General features: G+C 50.4%; 1 protein-coding gene across 1 annotated transcript in view; it reads right to left on the bottom strand.

The window, feature by feature from the left end:
- CIITA (class II major histocompatibility complex transactivator) overlaps positions 1-16511 on the bottom strand; it is a 39378-nt gene extending 22867 nt beyond the window's left edge. The window contains exons 1-3 of the mRNA XM_060031743.1: positions 16395-16511; positions 1001-1147; positions 666-761 (exon numbers count right to left, since the gene is read on the bottom strand). Coding sequence (XP_059887726.1) covers positions 666-761; positions 1001-1147; positions 16395-16446 — 295 coding nt within the window. The 5' untranslated portion in view covers positions 16447-16511. The remainder of the gene's footprint in view (positions 1-665; positions 762-1000; positions 1148-16394) is intronic.
- Positions 16512-18594: the final 2083 nt, after the last annotated feature.

Below are 18594 nucleotides of genomic sequence, written 5' to 3'. Positions count from 1 at the left end.
AAACTGTAGGTCTTTTTCAAGCTGCCAACCAGCCTCTCAGCTTGAGCCTTACCAAACCTCCCCACTCTAGATACCTTCCCTCTTGTGGTGAAAAATAAGGACTTTGAATTTCAGACCTACCCATTACTATCTCTAATGCAGCCTTGGGTAGATTCTTTATCTCTCTAAACCTCAATTTCCTCATCTGTAAAATGAAGATACTAATAGTACCTACTTCCTTTGTTTTTGTAAGATTTCAATATGATAACACATGCACAGTGGTTTGCAGGCTGCAAGTGCCCCCCAAAGGTAGTTATTACAAATACTAGAGTAGTTTAGCTTAGGAGCTGAGGAGAAAGGGAGGGAGGGAGGGGCATATGATACGGGCTTTGTGGGAAGGAAAGAAGAGCAACAAATAGAAAAATGTATAGAAATGGAGGCAGAAGATGGAAAAGTGAGATTTGTTTGCCTGGTGTTCATTAGTGAAGGGCTCTATTTCCCTACCTTTCTCCATCTCCCTTCTTTCCCCGATTCTCTGTCCTTTTAGCCCTCGCTCCCCATCCCCCCTTGCCCCGATTTCTGAGGGAGGGCCTGGAGGCTCCTGGTGAATGGGTGAGATTAACAAAACAGATAAAAGAATCTTTTCCCTCAATTGTCCTTTTTCTGGGTTCATAATGCTTCCTCACCGATATTGGCATAAGCCTCCCTGGTCTCTTCATCACCTTCCATATCACACAACAGCCTGCTGAACTGTTCGCAGTTGATGGTGTCCGTATCAGGTTCTGGGAGGAAAAGCCACTTGGATGAAGCAGGAAAGATCTGGGAAGAGGGCTGGTGGGGAAGGAGGGAGAGGCAGGGCGGGCTGGGAGATATTTCCATTAGGAGCCGGAGTGGCAGGGAGTTGGAGCTGTCCGTGGTGCTGACCGGAATTCCACAGCCAGGGCTTCCCCTGGTTGCCATCTCTACTGCAGGCAGAGGGGTGGGGAGGGACTTGGAAGGGGCCAGAGGGAGGAGAACCCACCTGAGCAGAGCTCTAGCTCTTCTTCTCCAGCCAGGTCCATCCGGTCATAGAGGTGGTAGAGATGCAAAGGGTCAGCATTGCTGTTGAGAAGCTCCAGGTACCCACCTTCTAGAGGCCCCAACTCCATGGTTGTGTGCTGTCCACTGCCTGGAAGGGAGACGCACTCAGTTAGCTCATGGGGTGTTGGAAAGATGCAGGGAATTAACACCTATCACAGTCTCCAGCTGGGTCTCTTGGTGAAGGCCAGGGTTGGCAGAAGCCAAAGAAAGTGAGCAAAGGTTCTCATTCAGCACCTCTTATGTGCTCAGGGCAGTGGGGAGAAGCAGCCCTATGTCCTTCCTCCACAGAACCTACAGTCACACTGGGAAGATGCCCGTGACACAGAAAAGGGAACTGGAGAAGTGTAGATTCAAGACCTCTCATACCTGGGAGCCAGGAGACCTAAGTTCTGCTGCTGGCACTACCATGAACGACAACAGCTAAGATGTACAGAGCACCTACTATGTGCCAGACACGTGGTCTAGCACATTTAATCCTCACATCAACAACCATATGAGGTACGTACTATTACTAACCTCATTTTGCACATGAGTAAACTGAGGCTCGTAGAGGTGAAGTGACCTACATAAGGTAACCCAAGTCCAAACAAGATTTAGTTCTGGGCAGTCTGATTCATGGACCTGCATGTAAGTGTTATGCTCTCCTGCCTTGGATGACCTCAAGCAAGTCTGTGCTCCTCTCCATGCTTCAGTTTCCTAATCTGTAAATTGAAAGAGTTGGGGCATATTTCCTCTAATATCTTTCATTATTAATTGTTGGAGGACATATCAGATGCCTTAGGTTCTACTTCATTTAATCTTCAAAACAACCCTGGCTGTATCCACACAAAAACTTGTATACAAATGTGCTTAAAAACATACTTCATAATACCCCAAAAATGGAAACAATTCAAATGCCCATCAATGGATAAATGGATAAACAAAATGTGGTATATCCATACAGTACTCAGACATAAAAAGGAAGAAAGTACTGATACATGCTTCAACATGGATGAAATTTGAAAACATCCTGATAAGTGAGAGAAGCCAGACACAAAGGCACATCTTGTATGATTCCATTTATATGAAATATACAGAACAGACAAATCTTTGGACATAGAAAGTAAATTCGTAGTTGGCTACGGTGGAGGGAGAATTGTGGAGGGAAATGGGGAACCATTGCTCGTGGGTATGAGGTTCCTTCTGGGGGAACGATGAAGTGTTCTAAAGTTGGCTGAGGGTTGGTTGCACAACTGTGTGAATGTACCAAAAAGGCCATTGAATTGTACCCTTTAAATGAGTGAATTGTCTGACATTTGAATTATATCCCAATAAAGCTGTTAAAGCAAAACAAAACACTGGCACTGGGAGGTAGGCATTATGGTCTCCCTTTTGCAGACGAGCAGCGTGAGGCTCAGAGAGGCTAACAGTCCCCTGACGTGCAGCTCTTGCTGGCTAGAGCCAGTGTGAAGCTGCATCTGCGTGGCTCCAATGACCCCGCCCTACTCTCTAGTGCAGGGAGTCTATGATTCCATGGTCTGTTCATTTCCTGTTGCTATTGCAACAAAGTACCACAAGCCTAGTAGCTTGAAGCAACTGAGTCTTATGCCCTCACAGTTCTGGAGGCCAGAAGTCGAAAATCAAGGTGCAGGCAGGGCCGTGGTCCCTCTGGAGGCTCCAGGGGAGAATCCTCCCTTGCCTCTTCCATATTTGGGAATTGATGGCATTCCTTGACTTGTGACCTTGTGGCCACATCATTCCGTTCTCTGCCTTAGTGGTCACATCACCTCCTAATCTTCTGCCTTTCTCTTAAATGGACATTGATTTAGGGCCCACCCAGATAATCCAGGATATTAGTTCAAGATCCTTAACTTAATTACATCTGCAAAGACCTTTTTTTCCCCACATAAGGTAGCATTCAAGGTTCCAGGGATTTGATGTGGGCATATCTTTGGCGGGGGGGGGGGGGGGGGGCACTATTCAACCCGCTATACTTGGGATGCAGATACATGCTGGAAAGAATCAAAAGAAGCTTCTTGGAGAAGGTGAGAAGAGAGCTGGCCAGAGGATCTAAGACAGCCTTCTGAGTGCCCAGCCTGGGCCAGAATAAAATGAAACTGAAGCAGGGAAATGTTGTGAGAAAACACACACGCACAACTTACCACCACCTCCCCAGGTGTTTCTTCTCCTTTCACTCATCAACAACTCTTGCTAGCTCTGGAGGGTCTCAACACAGACGCACATATCACAGAGAATGAACTTTCCAGTCCAACGAGAGGCCCTGGCCGGGGTGGACTGTTTATAGTGGGTTGGGTGTGGGCTACAGGAACACAAACATAGCAGGCTTGCGTTAAAGGCCCAGCCAACCATGACTGGAGGAAGCAGAACTGAAAGATGGGGCCGCCATCTCCCGTTTCTTGGAGAGGGGCCAAGGCTGGGAGGTGCGGGGAGGGTTCCACTTCTTCCAACAAGTTGTCCTGGGAGCCAACGAAGCAATCTACTGTTCTGTCCAGGGTGGTAAGAGAAGACCTCCCTGTCCCAAATCTTGCCTGCTGCCTGCCTCCCATTTTGCAGTCTGTGGTCTTTATTGCGAGCCTACATTGTAGCCATCTGCCTTTCTCCAGACTGTGGCATCTGGGGACAAGAGCTCAGGACGAACCCCAGTAATTCCATGAACGAAATGTGTGACTTTAGTCAAGTCACTCAAATTCTCAGTTTTCCCACAAGGTCAGCCAGGGACCTTCAAGCTCAATCTCCTTCATCCTACAGAGGAGAAGATGAGACCCTGAGAGGGGACGTACCTTGCACGAGGCCCAAGAGTCTGCCGGTGGTGGGGCCTGCACCTGATCCCCTAGCACAAGACTCCCAGTCCACGCTCTTTCCTGCCAATCAGAATATATCCAGTCAAATAAGCACCCCCATTTATCTAGGCTCAGGAATAGAGACTGGGTCCCATCACAGATGGGCAATGGAGGGAGGTACAGTGGGGAAGAGGCTGAAGAAGTCTAGCTAATTGACAAGCTCAGCTTCAAACATTGGACAGCATCACCAAATGTGATCAAATAACAGGGCAATACACTGACAGTAGAGAAAGAAGGCAACTCCTTTGAGCTTTTGGAGTCAAACTGCCTGGCTCTGAAACCACTCCTATCTACCAACTCACCACAACCTGGGTTTTTTTAATCTCATTTTTTAAATCTTTTTAATCTCATTTTTTAAATCTCTTGAAGCCTCAGTTTCCTCATCTTTATTTTTATTTTTTGGCCACGTGCACGGCTTGCAGGATCTTAGTTCCCTGACCAGGGATTGAATCCAGGCCCCCTGCAGTGGAAGTGCAGAGTCTTAACCACTGGACCACCAGGGAATTCCCTCAGTTTCCTCATCTGTAAAATGGGAATAATAATACTTGGTAGCTCATAAGGCTTAGGTGAGTTAATTCATGTAGAGCCCTTAGGAAGGTGACCATCACTTAGTAAGTGCTTAATGAATGGAAGCATAGAATAGCGTCCAGCACACACTTGATGAGCACAACGTGGGTGATGGTCCTTATTATTATTATTAATTCACCTCTTACCTCTGTGAGACTGATAAAGGGATCCTTTCTCTTCCATTCCTGCGTTACCACATTGTGAAGCCAAGCTTTCTGTTCTTTTGCATAAGGAGACCCCGCAACCTCCACAGGAACAAGCAAGCCCCAGAGGCAGCAGTGCAACCTGGAAAGTCTGCTCTCAGACACCCCCAACATATACCTCAGCACCTTCCTGCATCTCCAAGACAAAGCATGCATCTTACACATTTCCTCTTGACTAGACAAAGATTTGCAGCTCACAACAGACTTCTGCCTCTAGCCCCCAATCTGAGCTCACAAAGAGCCCTAGGGAGAAGGCATGTGGAGTATTATGCCTATTTGACCAAGGAGGATACTCAGACACCTCGCTGAAATGGCCTGTCCAAGGTCACCTGGTTGGAGAACTTGAGTTTGAATCCTGGCTGGGAGACCTTAGGCAAGTGACTTAACCTCTCTGAATATCAGCTTTCCCACCACTAGATTGGGATAAAGATACTTACCTTGTGGGACCATCAAAAGGCCAAGAAGGGCTCTGTGTGGTGTGCCAGGCACACAGGAGGCCCACGGTCAAAGGAAGTCCATTATATTGGGAGCCTGAGAATCTAGGCTTGCAGTTTAGAGCTCCCCGAAGTACCATAGCGCCTCCCATTCATGCCAAAATCAACTTGGCCTGGGACCTCCCGGGGTTCCCACAACCATGTTTCCTGTGTCTCTAGATGCTTAGGAAGTGCTTCAGAGCCTCCTAACTGGACTCTTTCCTCCTCCTGCAATTCCAGAGCAGGCTGGAGGCAGAGAGCCCTGACCGCCTCACTGCAGAGGAGCGAGTCCCTGTCAGCTGCCCCAGCACAGGACAGATCCTACAGCCAAGGAGCCCTTGAGTGCAAGAACCCTTCCTCTAGCTCACCTACCCCCGGGTTCTCTCCATCAGTAGGACTGATGGTGCCTAGCTAGAATTCATAGGTGCCCTCTGAGTGCCAGGTACCAAACAACATGATTTATAGACATTATCCCGTTTAGCTGAACTCACACATTAGCTATTTGTATTTCCATTTCTCAGATGAAGAAACAGGCTCAAAGAGAAGAGTAATGAGCTGGGATCTGAAGCAGCTGCCTGGCACCAAGGCTCAGCTTCTTCCAGGCTCTGGCCCCCTGGCCACCCTGGGGAGGTGCCTTCGCCCGGAGCGAGGAGGCATGGGTGGCAAGACAAGTTCTCCTTTTGAGGAGCTGTCTGGGGTGCAGCAGAGGAGTGGGCTGTGTCTTTCTGGTAAGTGGGCAGTATTTTTAGAAGGTTCTCTTTGGACCCGCCCTTCCCCCTGGGCCACCACCTTCCACATCCAACTTGAGAAAAAGTTCTTAATCCTTTTGCCACCAAAAGTCCCTTTTGGGGTTTGTTTCCATCCCCATTTCACACTACACTGCAGGTTTTGAAAGCACATACACACCAAAATCGTTTTTGAAATAAAGGTTCATTCCTCTCTCCCCTGAGGGAAATCAAGTATTACCAGAATGTTCTAGCTCAGACCTTGATATTCAGTTTCTGCAGCCTTTCTGTGCTCCATCTCTGCTGGGGAGAGTCTTTTGTGTCTGGGGTTGTGCTGGACGCTCTCTATTTATCATCTTGTTTCAATTGTCACAACAGTTCTGGGAGATTGGTATCATTGTACACATTGTACAGATGATGACAGTGAGGTTAGGCTCAGTTATCAGCTGCTTTCTTCCCAGAGAGGGGGGTGTATCCTTGAAGGTCTGAGGAGGCATTCAGAGGGAGAAGGGGACTCCTTTGCTACCCCAAAGCCTTCAGCACTGCTATGCACTGTGATGAAAGAGCATGAGAAGAAATACTTCCCTACTTGTTGACTGGGATCTTCTCCTGAGGAAGGAATGGAAAATCTCTGAACCATGTGTCTAGAGACATGGGTTTGAGTTCCAGCTCTGCCTTTGATCTTGAATATCATTCTCTACCCTTACGAGCTTTGGTTTCACCAACTGGGTGTGGGAGCCCACTCAGATGAGGCATTTGGGGATTCTAGATTCCTCATTGCCTATCGGCTTTCCCCCCTGCCTTTCCCCAAAGGCCCCCTAACACCACTCTGCTCCCCAACTTCATGACAAGCTGCTTCCGCAGGCCACATGGTGGCCAGAAGCCAGGAGCCCAGGGTTACTTATCTACCACAACCAGCCCCCAGTCAGCAACCCTGTGGATCAAACAAGTTCCTCTTTGCTTCTTGCACCCTGTAGCCCTCCAGATAAACTCAACAAGACACCTTGCACTTTTTTTCTCTCCAAACCTATAAAACAATGATTTACTGAGCATCCCCTGTAAGAAAGTCACTGGGCTCAGTTCTCCGGGGGCCCTAGAGAGGTTTAAAACACAGCCCCTGACAAGAAGCTTGCAGTGTAGACCCGGATGATATCTTAGAAAAGAGACAAAATGTGTTGATAATGGTACAGTGGTTAAGAGTGTGTTGGGGGGCTTCCCTGGTGGTGCAGTGGTTGAGAGTCTGCCTGCCGATGCAGGGGACATGAGTTCGTGCCCCGGTCCGGGAAGATCCCACATGCCGCAGAGCGGCTGGGCCCGTGAGCCATGGCCGCTGAGCCTGCGCATCCGGAGCCTGTGCTCCGCAGCGGGAGAGGCCGCAACAGTGAGAGGCCCGCGTATGCAAAAAATTAAAAAAAAGAAAGAAAAAAAAAGAGTGTGAACTCTGGGTTCAAATTACAGTTCCACACTAACTGTTAGACCTCAGATAAGTTATTCAGCCTCTCTGAGTTGTGGAATCTATTGCCTTTAGGTGGCATAGTGTCAATCTCAGTAGGTTGCTATGACTTGCTTAAAGCGACATAGCCAAGAAGTGCTACTAAGATGTAAGTTCCAGAATGAGAGCAGCAAGGTGTCACTTGCCACTGTACAACTGGCAAAAATTAGAAAGCTGGGCAACACCAAGGGGTTGGTGGGAGTGGATGTGTGTGGCCACCTGCAGAACAGCCTGGTACCACTTAGAATACCTAAGGATGCAGAGATCCTACAACCCAGTGATTCAATTCTTGGGTATATACATACCAAAGAAATGCTCCCACAGCTCCACAAGGACACCCATCTGAAGTTGCTCACCACTGTGCTATTTGTGGTGACCAGGAGTTGGAGGCCACCTGGGTGTCTATTGCTAGGGGAAGGACAGTACAAAGCAGCTGCTGCAATCTGTAGAGGATGGAGCAATAATTAGAAGCAACAGACCAAATGAACATGGAGGTGGATCTTAATAACATAGTACAGGGACTTCCCTGGCAGTCCAGTGGTTAGGACTCTTCCTTCCGGTGCAGGGGGTGTGGATACAATCCTTGGCTGGGGAGCTGGGATCCCACATGCCTCGTGGCCAAAAAACCAAAACATAAAACAGAAGCAATATTGTAACAAATTCAATAAAGATGTTAAAAATGCCACATCCAAAACAAATCTTAAAAAAAATATAACATAGTACAGAGTGAAAAAGTAAGAAGCAGAATGAGCTCTGATAGCCCAATTCTAGATGTGCAGAGTGCCACACAGGCACATAAAAAAAGCAACACGTATTTAAGAACACATGCAAACAAAAGGATACACCCTGAGTGCATTCGAATGGGTGCCCAGAAAGAAGAAAGAGAATGGGGGAAACGGAAATTAACTAAGAGAGATGCCTCACGTGGACCAAAGATCATAGTGTACTGCGAATTGAGATATGAAGTTAACTGAAGATTGAAAGGCTCCTGAAGTTAAAAAGAAACCAAACCAAACCAAACCCAAAATGATGGACGCCTCACGGGGCTTCTGTGTTTCTGTGGCTCACCAAAAGAGGCCTGACACATGTAGATGCTCAAAAAGGAAGAAAGCTGCACTCTTGCCACCCTGTAGGCTGTCCAGGGATGGGGGGATTTGGGCCCAGGAGCCCCCAGTCCTGGGGGAGGAGATGAGAACGTGCAGGACTTGGAGATGAACAGGGAAAGGTGGGCACCATCTGTAGAGGAGGAAGCCCTAGCACTCTGGCCCCCGTTGCTGGTCCAGTAGGGGCAACCCAGGAAAATGAGGCAGAGAGGACTTCCGGAAACTGCTGGTCTCGCTCAAGACTTTCACTTCCTGGAGAGGCTTGTGGAGGTCACAAGAGACAGAGTGGAGACTAAGGTATTTGGCAATGCTGAGGGGCAATGGGGCTGGAAGGCAGCTGGAGGTTCTAGTCACTTCTCCTCCAGGCGGGGAGATTGGAAGGTGTGTGTGTGTGTGTGTGTGTGTGTGTGTGTGTGTGTGTGTGTGTGTGTCTCCTATTACATCTTCCAATGTAGTAGGAGCCAGCAGACACAACAAGGAGAGGTCTTGAAATACTGTAATTGGGTGGCTTTGGTGCCTGACTCTGACCGTAGGCTCCTCCTCTGCACCGAAGGGGGATTCGCTTGGAGTGCGGATTCAAAATGAAGAGTGACTCAGGCCTACAGGCCTAGGTATTTTGTTTCCCAAGACAATTTGTGTGTGTATATGTGTGTCTTAATTACCATCGCAGTGTCTCCATATAGAATATACAATTAATTGTTGCCAAAGACCCCACTGCTCACTATTGCATTCTGCTGGGTCCCATTGGGCACAGTTACGGCCCCTTAGGTATTTGGGTTTGCAACTGTTGGCCTGCAGGCCTTCTAAGGTCATGTCTATCTCTGATCTGCTGGAAATGGGATGGATGGGTGATTGGGGAAGGGAAAGGCAGGGCTGAATTCTGTCCTGCCCCATGGTGGGATTGGGACGCACATGAGGGTGTCTTCCAAAAGAAAGGCTTGGAGGGGACTGGCCCTGAGTGCCCAAACTGGCCAGTTCCACAAAGCAAGGAGCAGGAAGCATGGGAGTTGTGGTATCTGGGGTGCTGGGTATGTTTCCCCAGCTCTGGCACCAGCTCAGACTGAAAAGGGATTAGGAAATAAGCTGTCTGGGAACCACAGGGCACAAAGAGTTATTCCCCATTGGACCTAGCCTGCTGCTTCACCTCGCCCTCCTCAGTTCCAGCCCCCTCAAGGATCTTGGCATTTCCATCATAGCTCTCCAGCCTCTCTGGGCTGAGACTAGCCTGTTCCCGGATAAAGGGGTCTCAGAGCAGGAAAGCTGGAAATGGAAGCAGGATGGGCTCCACTCCTCTCCACAGAGCTTCTCAGCAGTTGGAGTGAGGGCAGAGGAAATGGACTGATGCAGCTACGGATCGCTGAGTTTACAACAGACTGGTGAGACAGGATCCACACAGGGAGTCGTGAGACCTGAGATCTGTGCCCTGCTCTGCACCTGACAGGCTATGTGACCCTGGGCAAGCCCCTTTCCCTCTCTGGTCCCCAGCGGCCTCATCTGTTAAATAAGAATGTCATGCTAGAACAGCGGCTTTCAAATGAAATTGTACAAGGAGCCCAAATCCCAGAACAGGTGATAATGGAGCTATTCAATTAAAGGGGATGGGGTTGAGGTGGGGGTGGGGAAGCAGAACCCACCCCTCCCCAAAAGGGCCTGCACAGAAGACAGTAAAAAAGACAACTCCAGATGACAGTTTAAGCCTTGGCCACCAGATGCTCTCTGATTTGACAATTTCAAAAAAAAAGTGTGGTAGATTCTGTGGTGTGCTACAGTCCCTTAAGGACCAACTGCTAGAGGGCAACAGGCTCACAGGTCACAGCTCAACCTCTCTGGGGGGATTTCCCTGGTGGTCCAGTGGTTAAGACTCCATGCTTGCACTGCAGGGGGCGTGGGTTCGATCCCTGGTGGGGTCACTAAGATTCTGCATGCCATGCTGTGTGGCCGAAAAAACAAACAAACAAACAAACAAAAACAACTCAACCTCTCTGGGAATAGCCCAAAGTCACACCCTTTTCCAATCACTGTACCCACATGCAGTGATTGCTGCCTGTAGGCATGCAAAGGTCTGGTCTGGGAGTCTCAATTTGGGATAACCCTGGCCGTCCCAGCTTCAGCCCTCCCCACGGGATCGGCTGAGACCTCTCTTTTGACTGTATTGCAGCCCAACTCCTCACTCTGCCCAATGCTGCTTCTTCCCTTTCCCCCAGGGGCCCTCTCCCCAACCTGGAGACCTCTCCCCAATAAACGTCCCATGTGCAAATCTCCACCTCTAAGTCTGCTTCCCAGGGAACCCCACCTGAGACAACTTGGCTCTGTTTTTCCTCAGGTAGGGCCTGGAAATCATACGGAAGCCCACAAAAGACCCCACAGAGACCACCTCTGAGCCCTTGGGCAAGGCACCTATCTTCTCTGGACTCCCTGGAGGACATCCACCTCATCACAACTTGGAAAATCTTGGAACTCAAACAAGACAAGCTTGGCTGCTGAGCGCAGTGCCTGTAAATGGCACAGTTACTGGGGCTGAGGGGCCTGACGGGCCTGGGGGGAGGGGGAGGGGAGGAGGGCGGAGACAGCTGGAAGAGCTGCAGCCAGGGGAGGAGGGGGCCCCAGCGCTTGACCAGAACGCAAGCCTCCCTGACCTCCGCGTGGCCTTCCCTCTGCAAGCCCCAACCTTCCCAGCTGCGGTCTGAGCCGAAAAGGAGTCCAACAAGTTTTTCCTGGAAGAAAACCTGAGCTGGGTGCTGGAGTGCGGAATGAGGGGCTTGTGGCTGCAGTTAGCAAAGCCAGGCTCCCGAATCCAGTCCTAACCCCCAGCTTGGCCTAACACGGCACCTAAGCCTGCGGCAGGTCCTTCGCTCCATGCTGGAGGCTCCGAGGTAAATAAATCACGTCCTAGCCCTGCCGGCCAGCATCTGATGACAGTTAGCAAGCTTGGCTGTGAATCAAAATTGCCTGAAGTGGGTGCTAAACACACGGCAGCTGGACCTCACCCCCTGAGGTTCTGACCGTAAGTCTGGGGTGGGGTCCAGAAATCTGTATTTTTACATGAGCATCGCCCCTGGGCACCCCCTCGTCCAACACACTCACATACACACACTTGCCTTGTGGTGACTGAGAACTTAGATAGGTTTTATTTCCAAGGCGGCCTGAGTTTCCACTTGCCGAGAAGACATTGCCTCTCAGTTTGCATGGCTCTATGGCTTTTCCTTCCTCCAAGGGAACCTTCCAGACCCTGCATTTCTACCACCTTTCTACTTCTCCCCAGCTGGAAACCCCAAGACTCTGCGCTTAGGTTAGGTTGGTCCCCAGTTCCTGTATTTTTGCTTCCAAAAGTCCCTCAGCAGCCATCCCCTTGACCTAGTAGCCCCATCCCCCGAGCCTAGATTGTTACAAGAGCTACTAGGTCTTTCCACTAATCCAGAGTCTTCCAAACTTCAGACATTCGCCTGCCTCCTTTACAGTTTTTTTGGTCCTATCTGCATACCACCTGTTGTATAATTTACCCAAGCATTTCCCTTAAATTAACTTGAAAAAAACCCAAACATATTTATTTTAAAAGAAAATTTTCTAGAATTAAAAGCAGGGATGCAAATACATACTTGTCCACAAATGTTTGTAGCAGCACTATTCACGAAAGACAAAAGATGGAAACAACCCAAGTGTCCGCTGACAGATGAATGGATCACAATGGAATATTATTCAGCCATAAAAAGGAATGAAGTTTTGACACATGCTGCAACATGGTTGAACCTTGAAGATGTTATGCCAAGTGAAAAAAGCCAGACACAAAAGAACAGATGTATAATTCCACTTATGTGAGTCACCTAGAGTGGTCAAACTCATAGAAACAGAAAGTGGAAGGGTGGTTGCCAGGGCCCGGGGGCAAGGGGAGAATGGGGAGTTAGTGGTTAATGGGGACAGAGTTTCAGCTTGGACCATGAAAAAGTTTGGGAGATGGATGGTGGTGACGGCTGCACAACATCATGAATGTACTTAATGCCGTTGAATTGTACACTTCAACATGATTACCTTGCTAAATTTTGTGTTTAAAAAAGATGAAAACTTTCTTTCACTACCTTGCATGAAAAAAACCCCCAAAACAAAAACTGCAGTCTCATTTGCCATTGAAAGCAAAACACTGTTATCAAATTAATGTCAGCTGCCCTCCCACTTTGTTAAAAAGAAACATTAGTATTAGAGTGCTGTCATCATGCCTACTCACAAAAAAAGGAGGATTAAAAGAGAATCAGAAAAGCACCAATGTCCTCCCTATGAGACCCAGTGTCAATCAAGGCTTCTCTGAGAATTGTCCTTGGACCACGGATTACGTATGCGCCAAAGTCTTTGGAAACACAAGGGACGTGTGCCCAATGACGACCTCTCAGATCGTTCTAAACGATCCCTCTAGAATCTGTAAGGGTTACACCAGGCACACGTGTATTCTTTGGTGGTTTTTGCAAAGTGCTTCTGTGCAGGTCAGGAAATCATCAAGAAAGCACTCGTGTCTTATCTTATAGATGCCCCTCGGGAGGGGAAGTCAGTTACTCAGGGTGACGGATGCCAAGTCTGAAAGCCAAGTACCTAAGCTTTACCCTCTCCCTCAGGCCACTTCCCTGATTGCCCAAGACTGACCCCAGACCTTGGAGCAGGGTCGCTGTGTTAATTTTCTGATTCTACTCTCCACAAGGTACTAGATGCCAGGTCCCAGCCATCAGACAGACTTTGCTGTATCAACAAGTCTCCCTCCGACTATCCAGGACCCGCCCTGTATTTGTGGAGGCTCACACCTCCGCCCAGGTACTGGATGGGCTCTCAGTGGACCTGGTTTCAAATCCTGGTTCCGCTAATAACTTGGCTATGTGGACTTCGACAGAACCTCCCAGGAAGTCCCCAGAGGTTTTGTAACATGGAGTAGGTACTGGGGTTGGACCTCAGTGCCTTTCAATGTATGTATGACCTCTGGACCTCTGAGATAGGAAACACACACACACACACACACACACACACATCCCATAGCCAGTTAACCTGCCATTGGAAGCGCCACCCCAGGCCCAGTCAATGGGATCTGGGGGTGGGGGCTGGGAACCTGCACTCTAAACAGCCTTCTGGGTGATTCCCACGTGTGGGAAGCCTGGGACCCCCTGGCTCAGTCGTCTCTGAGGACCCTTCCACTCCATATTCTGGGATCTTGGAGGCCAGGTCCTTGCCTAAGGCAGGCTGGGATTTGGAAAGTGATGATTTGCTGGGGTCTCATCTTCTCCACTTTCAGCTCCACCAGGCCCTAGAGCAAGAAACACTAATTTCCTTAACTTTCTGATTGGCTGGGAATGGTATTTCTTTTTTGCGGGGGGGGGGGTGGAGTGGCACATAGATGGAAGACTTCCTGCCAAATTTAGGAACTCCTGGCCGCAATTGGAGGTGGGGCACTTATGTCCCCTCCCATGTGTCACCTAGGGTGGAGAGAGATGCTGTGGGACTCAAGCGAGAACTGCGGTTTTAAGGGTCCCAGACAGAGCTAGACATGGTGGCTCCAATTCTGATATGCTGGGACCCCGGACAGCCCCACCCCAATCCCTTTCCGGAGGCCCCTAGTTTCTCTCCTTAGAGGATGTGGCTCAGGACCCCAACTTGCGGTAGAGATGCGGACTGTCAAACACAGTCCAGGAAAGATCCTGCCCGCCAAGACGGTAAAAGAGAAGTGAGGATTTCTCCAATCCGGCGTTTAAATGTCTCCCCATAGCCCTCCCTGCGCTGGGGACCCCACCAAGAGGGCCGGGTACCCAGACTCCTGAGTCAGTGCGGGAACGTGATTCAAGAGGGAAGCTGAGGCTCAGAGAAGGGCAGCCCCGGTCCTAGGTTCCCAATAGAAGAAAAGTCTGTGTCTCCCTCCGCGCGGCCCTAGGCGCTTCTTCAGATTCTAGGACGCGCAGGGAGATTGCCTACTGATCGTTTGGCCACACCGCCTCCCTTCTCTGCGTGCTCCTTCTGTGTCCCAATCTCTCTGCAGACGCTGCCGCTCCCACCGGCTCTCCCTGCCGCCTCCCCTGGGCCCCGGTGCTCTGGGCAAAGCAGCCCAGCTCCGGGTTCCCCGCTCCCAGTTCCTGCGTGGAATCCTTCCAGGGATGCTGGAAACGAGGAGTTTCTAGGGTGTGCACTCCGCACATTACCTTCCTCCTCCTCCCAGCCTTGCTATGTGATCTCAGGCAAGTAGCTACCAGTCTCTGAACCTCTATTCCCAGCCCCACTTCAGGGGCTGCTAAGGGGACTTTGGTTACCTACCGCTGTTCCCTGGACTCCCGCGCGCTGCCAGTGGCTTCTCCCTCCCGCCAGCTCTGGGGCTGCGGTGAGCGAGCAAGCTTGGGGAGAGCAGTCGCCTGGCCACCCCAGCTCCACCCACTGTGGCTGCCCTTTTTCTCTTTCACTTTCTCTCTGCAGCAAGGGGCTTGGGCCAGCCCAAGCTGGGGAGTAAACAGGCACCCGAGCCTCCTCCTGCTGCGCCTGCCATGTGCTTTCTCAGAAGCGCCTAGTCCAGCCCCCACACTCCCTGGAGAGTCTAATCAGCTCCTAAAAATGGCCAGTGCCCAGCTTTGGAGGAGGCAGCCTGCCCGTAGGCATATGATATACAAGCCCTGGTTTGCAGGGAGCTCATCCACCTCTGTCTGGCCCTCAATTTCCCTCCACCTCAGCCCCACCTTGAAGCTGGCAAACCACCCCTGCAGGGCACAGGGGCTTGCTCGCTGAGCCATTCACTCCTGGGAAGCCGGATGCCCTTGGGAGGAAGAGAAAATTCCTCAAGGAACTTCCCTGGCTGGAAATTCAGCCCTGGCAGCCCTGAGTTCCCATCACCACACACCTCCTAGCTGCTTTCCTCTCACCCTTCCTCTTCCAGAGGTCCTGGACCCCTGCTCCATCCACCCTGAGACCTTGGGGAGGTCACCTCCCTTCCCAGGCTTGGATTTCCTCATCTGGTATTGAGGGAGGGGTGGGTCAAGGTGACTTCTGACCTCTCTCTCCCCCTGGAAAACTCCCCCAACAAGCTCTGGCTGCAACCAACAGAGCTGGCAAACTTGTCATCCATCTGCAGGTTCAGAGGAAGCCTCGCATTTTAGCAGCATCTGTGAAGAGGAGTCCTACAGTCTCAACCACACTAATAACGGGCTCCTATGTGTGTCTTCAGATCCTACAATGCACCAGGCACTGCGCTAGACCCTTTGATTCCTCACCTTTGTCTTGTAATAAGAGTTTCCCCCTAATCGCATTTAACAGCCCAGGAAAACAGACTCAGAGTAGGTTGGGGACTTGTTCAGTGTCACTTCACACCCAGGCAACAGTGCAGCTGCGATTCAAACCTGCTGTGCTGCCTTCAGAGCTGGTACCAGATGTCTGTGCTATGCTGTCTCTCACATCTGTCCCCTGTCCCCCACTTTTCCCCCCAAACACCGTTTGGAAACTGGGGAGAGGGCAGCATCGGTCCAGGTGACTGTATTGCTCACCAGCTGGGGCTCAACATCTAGACCAAGGGGCTGACTCTGGCTTCCCGGGGATGGGGTGGATCTGGCAGGGGTTCCACCCTTCAAGGGCGAGCTCCTCAGTGTTTACCTGGCAGAGAGAGGAACTTGTGGTTGGCCTAGCCGGGTCATGAATGCTGAGAGCTAACAACACGCCCCGTGAAAGTCAGCCCTTTAGTACCCTTCAGGCTGATAAAGCCCTCTTACATTCCAGGCATCTGGGCAGACCGAATGTCCCTCAGTGGAAGGAAATGGCAAACCACCTCACTTCTTCCAAAAGCCCCAGCAGGACAAAGACCCCTCTCGCCACCCTCACACTCCAGTTCAGAGCAATGTCTCTGACAATTTGGGACGGCGGGACGAGCTGAGACCTCACCCTAAATCAAGAAGCGTTCTCAGCCCCAACGTCTTCCACCCGCCTTTTTACCTTGGGGCTCTGGCAGGTAGGACCCGGCTGGGCGCGTAGCCAGGCAACGCATGGTGTGAGAAACAGAGTGAGGCAGCAGCTCCCGGACTCTGGCAGCCCCTCCTGTTGCCCTCAGTCCGCCCAACGATGCCTTCGGATGCCCAGCTCAGAAGCAGGCAGCCTCATCTCTGACCAGTCTCCCTACAAAAGTCTGGAGCCCGCCAAGCCTAAGTAAACATGCAAAGGAAACAAGTAAGGGACCAGCAGAAAATTCTCACCCTACCAGGTGGTCTGAGCTGTCAGATTTCTCGCATCTAGACATGCTCTAATTTGCCCATGCTCCCTTAAACACGGACTTGCACCTAATGTTAATTTCAGTTCCTTGTTTTGGACCAAATCGGTGACCGACCTCAGAAGGTTATGAGTTGTCTATTGGAGGGTCTTCAACACGCTGACATTCTGAAATAACGGCAACCACAGTGGAGCCACGCTGGTGCCAGCTGCCAATATCTGCCATCCTCTGCAGGATGGGGCCGTGGTCAGAGCCCCACAAATGCCTCAAGACAAGCTGAACTAGCTTCCAGCAAACTCCCGGGATTCCACTCCCATCCACCATCCCACCCCCACACCAAATTGCCCTGAATTTCCTTGGAGAACACGAGTGGTCCACTCATCATTTTTATTCTAAGAACATTGGACTAAAACATAAATTACACATAAAAAGGTCTTACCCCCAAATATGGTATACTTATAGCCGCGTGGTTTGGGGGTACCACCTAGATGTGGCGGAGAGACTGTCAGTCTCACGCAGGGAGAAAGTTAGCGCCCTTTTAACCCTCTGCCCAGGCTCCTGGAAACCTTGAGAAGAAAGTCTCAGTTTGGGGCTAAGGAGCTTTTAACACCTCTTCTAATGCGTGATCCACCCATTTCACAGAGAGCAGCCCCCAGCCTCAAGCCTTCCGTAGACATCAGTGTCTGGCTAGAATGGAATAACGTTATTCTGCTCTCCTGTTTCATAGTTACCTTCTATGTGTGGCATTCTTTTTCATTTATGGTGGACATAAACTTTCCTTGGGAAATAAAGTTGAAAAAAAAAATGAGAGTAGTTTGGAAAAAAAAACAACAACTGTCCAGCTAAGAATAGTGTAGGTGGTGAAAAGAAATCATGAGGGTGGTACCAAAATGAATGATGATTGGGAAACAATGACTTCATTTTTACAGAAAGAACACTGGATTGGGAGTCTGAAGCGCTATGGTCCAGCCCCCGTGGTTATTAGCGGATGGGTGACCTTGGACCCCTCACTTCCTTTGTGTGGGCCTCAGTTTCTCCATGTGTGTAATGGGGATAATGATGCTTATATTTGTATGGTGATTATTTTTGAAGCAGTTGCTGCTGTCAGAAGTCCCAGGGGGGTGGGCCTCAGTTTCTCCATGTGTGTAATGGGGATAATGATGCTTATATTTGTATGGTGATTATTTTTGAAGCAGTTGCTGCTGTCAGAAGTCCCAGGGGGGTAAGTAGGCAGACAAATAAGAAAGCTGAGAGTCAATTTGAAACAATCTTGCTTAGTTAGGCTAACAAAACAGACATGATGAATATGAGAAGTCCCAAGAAGTTTCATCTTCCTCTGACCTGATGTGCCCGGGGAGAGGCACACCTGGCCATTCAGTGAGGCCAACTTCCTGTCCTCAGAGGGAGCCAGCTCTGATGGCCGTGGCCGAGGCAGCTCTGAATCAGCTTCGTGGCAGGGCCGAGCTTGGAATGAGAGTCCCCTGGGCCTGGGGTACACCTGCTTGGATGCTCTCATCTCTCACCTGGACCACAGCAGCAGTCTGCTACCTGGTCTCCCCATGTCCTCCTTCACCTGCCCCCGCCCCAGACCCACACTCCACAAGACCTGAATCTGGTCCTGCTGGCGTTTCTGAGCAGGGTGACCGCGTGCTAGCCTGTGTTTTAACTGATGGTAGAGGCCGTAAATCAGCACCAGGAGGGCCTCGTATATGGAGACCAGGGAGGAGCGCCATGGCGCCCTGCCAGGAGCCGATGGCGGTCTGAGTTCCAGCAGAGGCAGTGGAGGTGAGGAGAGGGGTTGCTGAGTTGGAGTGACAGGCCTCCAGGACTGAGTGGGGGCAGAGGGGCTAAGCCAACCCCAGGGTATCTTCCTATTAAAGCATCCTGCGTGCCTGCTGAGGCTCCTCTTCAAAACTCCCCTAGAGGTGG

Source organism: Delphinus delphis, chromosome 15 (assembly GCF_949987515.2).
Source record: "Delphinus delphis chromosome 15, mDelDel1.2, whole genome shotgun sequence".
NCBI classification, from domain to species: Eukaryota; Metazoa; Chordata; class Mammalia; order Artiodactyla; family Delphinidae; genus Delphinus; species Delphinus delphis.
The sequence above is the reverse complement of the archived record's forward strand: the minus strand, read 5'-3'. Positions and strand labels throughout refer to the sequence as shown.